This window comes from Phodopus roborovskii, unplaced genomic scaffold (assembly GCF_943737965.1).
Source record: "Phodopus roborovskii unplaced genomic scaffold, PHOROB, whole genome shotgun sequence".
Lineage (NCBI taxonomy): Eukaryota > Metazoa > Chordata > Mammalia > Rodentia > Cricetidae > Phodopus > Phodopus roborovskii.
Genome location: NW_026126418.1, coordinates 16,977,699 through 16,983,698, shown reverse-complemented (window position 1 = coordinate 16,983,698; position 6,000 = coordinate 16,977,699). Strand labels below are relative to the sequence as shown.

The window sequence follows — 6,000 nt, the reverse complement described above, 5'->3', positions numbered from 1 at the left end:
CTGCCCCCCGCCCGCAAGGGATGAAAAATGTTCCTGGGTTTTAGGGACAAATAAAAGCTACCAATTTTTTTCCAAAAGAATATGCATTTTAAAAGTACTAACTACTATTATCCTACAGAAATAATAAAGTCTTTTTTGAAATAACTTATTTACTTTAATTTCTTGTGCATTCCTGTTTTGTCCATGTGAAGGTGTTGGATCCCCTGAAACTAGAGTTACAGGCGGTTATGAGCTCTCACGTGTGTGCTGGGAACTGAACCCAGGTCCTCTGGAAGAGCAGCCAGTGTTCTTAACCACTAAGCCATCTCTCCAGCCCCAATAGTAATGTCTTGATCCCAAAACAGATGGTGCTTTCAGCTGATTACATTTAGCTATATTAAACCATCATTACCAGATCATCAGAATAGCATCATAGTTATCCTGTCTTCCTACAGACCAGGGGAAGAAAAGCACCTCACCACACCGAGACCAAGGGGAAAGGGATTCTGTTTTACTTTGCTGTTCTGAAGGTGGAGCCCAGAGCTTCATACTTACTGGGCAAGTACCAAAATTCAAAAGATAGAGGAGGCTCTCTCTCTCCTTCTGAAGAAATTCTATAATTCCACAACACCATATTTTGAAGATCGTAAAATAGCAACACAAGAAAGTGCTTGCAGAATAACAGCACATGAAATAGGAAAATAAAGTATTACAGTTTCAATTCATTTATCTCACCCATGAATAGAGTCTGGCAAATGAAAATCGCAGAAAACCCAATGCTTTTATTAATCGGTTGCTTCTCTATGTCCTCCAGGCTGCTGTCAAACTCCTAGCTCAAGAGACCCTCCTGAGGAAGCCTCCCAAGGAGCTGGGAGTACAGGACTACTCTTAGAATTTTTATAGCTGTTGCTACACAGCTAACTGACTTTCACTTGCTGTTTCTACCTTCACTTGATTTCTAAGGAAAGAAGGAAATAAATGGGCTTTAACACATTTTTTTTCTGTGATTTTTTTTCCTCACATTTGCTGTTAATGTAGCACTATGACCACTAGGGGACAGTAGCAAACAACACAAGAATGGAAAGAAGCAAGGTACTCACCCACCGCACCTGTGCACAAGACCTGTAACGGAAAAGAAAAGGGAAGTCAGCAGATTCATTCAGCCATGGAAATGCAAATCAGATACGAAGCAGCTGGGGATTTGATACTGGGGGTGGGTGTTGAGTGCAGGGAAGGCTGATGGCCATGGTTAGGTGTCCTAGGGCTTTAAATACAGGGAAAGTGCAAGTCAATTGCACAGGATTAACCGGGTTTTATGGAGGCCATGGGGCTGTTGACTACATAAACCCCGTGTTCCTCACAGCTCCATAACCCAGTGCTCCCTCTTGTCCCTGTGAGATGAACTGAAGCAGAAGGACACAAAAGTAAAGTCAAGATTGTCTGGGCCAGAACAAATGAAAATGAGGACCGAAGACTCTTCCCCACAGCCAAGTGCAGGCCCAGTGCACTGATGAGGCCATACTTGAAGTGGAAACTCAATGGGTTTGGGATCTTTCACCACACAAAAATTCACCTTCTTCAGTCTACCCGTTGAGGGCAGTCACTTTTTTTTTTTTTTAATCATCTGGTATGTCACTTTGGGAAGGAGTGAAATATGATTTAGTTGACAATGTCAATCTTCCATTTGGGGAAGAAAAAAAATCCCTTTAGTGGTATTCATTACCATCCATACCATAAATTATTTCCCCAAAGCATAATGTAATTCGAGGTTGTATGTTTCACTGTTTCTTAAATACATGCTTTCGGAAATTGGAATTTCCATAGTATGGTGATTGTGAAAAAGAAAATAATCAAAAGAAGAAAAAAAAAAATGCCCTGCAACTTCCCACCATATTTAGAAATAAAATCCACTCTTAACTACTCAGCAGGCTCCTCTAGTCTTAGCGACATTCACATTCTTGAAGCTAATTTCCCCTTAGAACCATTGCATATTTATTACCCCTTGCAAAAGAACACTGCCCCAATACCTCATTTCATAGGATATGCCCAAAACGTCACCCCTTCAGAAGTCTCTTCACTAACCGCCCAGGAAAATTCACCCTCACTCTCCATGACCAGTCTCCTCCACATGGGCAGAAACACAGTTGATATCGTAGATGCTCAAAAATGCCCCAGAAAATAACAAATTAGCTGATGAGGAAGAAAGGAGCTCCCAAGGTCCCCCCAAAATATCTACTACCTTGTCTCTCTCTCAAGCTTAAACTTTCTCAGCTCATTTCAAACGGTGACTAAAGGTCACATCTAAGGCTTCCCCTAGCTCCTAGCCCTCAAGCCAGACAATATGTCAGTCACCATACCTTTGATGGCTCCTGCAAGAGGGAGGAAAGTAGAGGAGTTCATGGCTAGCACGAGGAAGCAAGCATAGCTTGCCCAGTACTTGAAAACAATGTTCAACTACAAAACCTCCATGCTTTAGGATGGTAGAGTCTTAGCACCTGCTCATGGCACATCTTGCCTTGGTATCTATATTCTGTGGACCCTCCTGGAATCCATTCATCTTAGGACCACCTGCAACCACCAAAGACCTGCATCCTGCCCTCCATCTGTTTGCTGGAAAGCAAGGGAAATGAGAGGAGTTTCAAAGCAACTCGAGACAGAGGGCACCATCACAAGCATGCCAGTATGAAGCACCTACAAGAGGCAAGCATTCCTCTAAAGAGCCAGTGATGCAGTGGACAGTCTTGTCCCAGGAAAGAGGAACAGGGGCAGCCAGGCCTTGGGGAGACAGGTAAACAGAGCTCCTGGCCTGGGTGCAATATAGCAAAAGCAGGGTGTGGTGCTTCTACATCTGTGTCTTGTGTCCCTGAAGTTACTGGCATGGGTAAGAAGCAAGGATCCCGTGTTGAAGAAAAAGGAATCACAGTGGAGTCCCTGCACCCAGTGTGTTTAAGTCAATTCACTCAGAGAGCTGACTACCGGCTCTGTTCTAAATGGCTCTCAAAAGGTAACTTAATCCTCCAAACAACTCATTAGTAAGAGGCGAATGGCAGGCCCTGCATCTGAACCTTCATGCTCAAACTACAGAGGCCCTGTGCATAAGCACCAGGTCTGCCACATCCTAAGTGGAGAGCAATACAGTAGGGATCAGTGAACGTTTAAAAGTTAACTAGCGGCAGTGGTGGTGCATGCCTTGAGTCCCAGCATTCAGGAGGCAGAGACAGGTGGATGGATCTCTGAGTTCAAGGCCATCCTGGTTTACTGAGTGAGTTCCAAGCAACCTCCAAAGCGACAGAGAAGCCCTGCCTCAAAAAACCAAAAATAAAAAATTAATTAGAAAAGCAATATTATATCAGCATGTTCCTTTCCGATCTAAATAAATAAAGGAACAGAGCAGGGTGAAAGTGCTCTGTGCTGAGGCAGGCTTTTCCTCTTAACCATCCCAGGGGTCCCTGTGCCACAAACAAGGCAGCCTGGGTGTCTGTGGGGCTCATGGGGGGCACCACCTCTCACCACTCGACCACCTGCTTTTGCACTGCCCACTATAACAAAGTCACACTGGTTCACACAACAAAGTGAGGTAAACTGACTTGTGCCTTAACCTTCAACTGCACAGCAGAAACCCTGAAAGGCCCATGGCTGCTCTCCATGGGATCAGCACAGGTCAATGAAGAGCACAGCCAGGAACCCAGCCCAAGCCAGTCACACCCCAACCTCTTCCACACACCAGATAAAAAGACACTTGGAAATAGCACCTGCATGATACAGGGCCAGGGAGGCACTTCACATGTACTTTAAAAAATGCCATCAACAGAAAGGGCACCCTTCCAAAAAGAAAGTAAGAGCCTAGTTATGCCTGATGGCGAGATAATAGAAGACTGACATTTCCAGGCTCAAAAACAGCATACCGGAGTTACCTGCAGAAAAAGTGTCTGAGGACAGCTCCCCAGCGGTTGACAGCTGCACATGGCAAGGACCAAAGCCCTGCTGTTCCTAGTGGAGGAGCAGAGACTCCGGCCCCCTCCAGTAAACCACATCAGACCCCCCCACCCCACCCCCAGGGAAAGCAGTAAGCATTCCTCAGGCTCCTTCAGAGTCCTCAGCCCGCCCACATGGCTGTGATGGCAACAAAACTGAGAATGTCCATTCACAGATAAGGACTCTGTTGCTCGGGTTACACAACCCAAGATCACAGATACTAGTCTTGCTGTGACACAGGAAGACAAAAGAAAGCCCGGGAAGAGAAGCTGAGACAAGACCATCCGCATTCCACTCCCTACTCTCCTCTGGGCAGAAATGAAAGCAGCTTAGTGAGCAAATAAACCTGAGACTGGGGACACATCAGGCTTCAAGGTCTGCTCCCTTCTCTGAGCCCTCCCACCACCACCGCCAGCCACCACCTCCACCACCACCATCCCCCTAGCCTTTCCCTTCCCGGGGAGTTCAACCTAGGACTTAGGGCTCAAAGGCCTCCAGATGTCTGCTGAAGGTGTTGCAGAAGTACAACTGACACAGCCAAAAGGGAAAAGGAACCCACTGGCTGCGGCACATCCATACAACAGAAAATCACTGGTCCAAAAAGAGGAGTGGGGGTACTGACTCCTGTTACATGGCGGAATCTCAAAGAGATGGTGTCACAGGGAAGGGGCCAGCCAGACACATGAGCCCACATAGTGTACGAGTTCATTTATATAAAACATCCAGAACAGAAACTCCACAGAAGCGGAACAGGGGCAAGGGGTCACGGGGGCGGGGGGGGGGGGGAGGAAAGGAAAGAGGCCTGGATACAAATGAGTTCAATCTGGGGGTTGCTTTATGGGTAATTCTAAGTGTAGAGAACTGATAGAGTTGACAGTTGCACAATAGAGAGAACGCACGTAATACTGCTAAAATGCACTTTCAAAAGGTCCCTCTTACTATGTAAATTTATTCTTATTTTTTACAGATAGTATGCAGCATGACTGTATAGTCTTGCTCAGCCACTCCCCACCTTGCTCAAGGGAGGAGGGAAAAGGGAGCTTCCTGGAGAAAAATGAAGAGGAGGAGGAGGAAGAGGACTAGGAATAGAAGGAACACTGAATTCTTCCTGCTCTACCACAAGGTCACACAGACCTCACAAGGCACATGGACCTAAAACTTTTAAATTCTCCCCAAATCTATGTGAAAACATTACACACCAAAATAGTTCTTCTATATCCTCCACTTCCCCTCTCTCTGATGTGACTGCCCAGTTGCCCTGTCTCCTAAGCTATAAACTTTGGAAACCCTAAATGCACACACACATGCTTGCAAGTGCACATGTGTGCGCACACACACACCCTTCTTCCTGGACCACCTAAGGCTGTCACCACGCCCTTGATTCTGATCTCCCCACTTCTGTGCTGTGCTCTGTCCTCACAACCTGAGGTCCTACAGACCAGAGGCAGTTGCATCCTAGGTCTGCAAGGCCCATGCCATCTCAAAACCTGTCTTTAAAACTCCCAAGACATCGCCCATATACATAAAACCAACAAGAGCCGAATGGTGATTATCTGCTACGGTCTTCTCGTTTCTGTTTGGTAAGACAATGGCTGTGACTCTGTGCGAGGCCCCTCTATTTGGAACATAAAACAGAACAATGCCCAAAGTGGGGCCTTTTGTGAACACTGAAGGCTAATCGAGCCTGACTGTTGCTTCACTCATTTACCTGGCTGACACCTTCCTCTCTTAACCTGTGTGTCAGGGCCTTCATCAGTGTAAAAATAAACAGGTCAGGAACCCAGCAGAGACAGGTGACGCAGTCGGCCAGAGAATTTTAAAAAGCTGTGGATGAGGCTGTGGGAAAGAGACAGGAATGTGCAAGAAGCCTGGAGTGGCACAAATGAAAGAAGAGACAAGCTGAGGGGCTGCCTCTCCCATCACGGGCTGAAGATGCCCACTAGGGTACCCAAACAGGGAGGTGCAGACCAAGGGCACCCCGGTGTAGAACACAGAGGTCAGCCTCCTCCTGGGGCACAGAGAGGTGGGTAGGGGGTCTGCTGGGAC

The 6,000-nt window shown here is 46.7% G+C and overlaps 1 protein-coding gene across 1 annotated transcript in view; it reads right to left on the bottom strand.

Moving 5' to 3' along the window:
* Positions 1-926: 926 nt before the first annotated feature.
* The window catches only part of LOC127221814 (translation initiation factor IF-2-like), a 114,552-nt gene continuing 109,478 nt past the window's right edge, over positions 927-6,000 (bottom strand). Inside the window, exons 3-4 of the mRNA XM_051183809.1 lie at positions 1,080-1,101; positions 927-937 (exon numbers count right to left, since the gene is read on the bottom strand). Of these exons, the coding sequence (XP_051039766.1) occupies positions 927-937; positions 1,080-1,101 (33 nt within the window). The remainder of the gene's footprint in view (positions 938-1,079; positions 1,102-6,000) is intronic.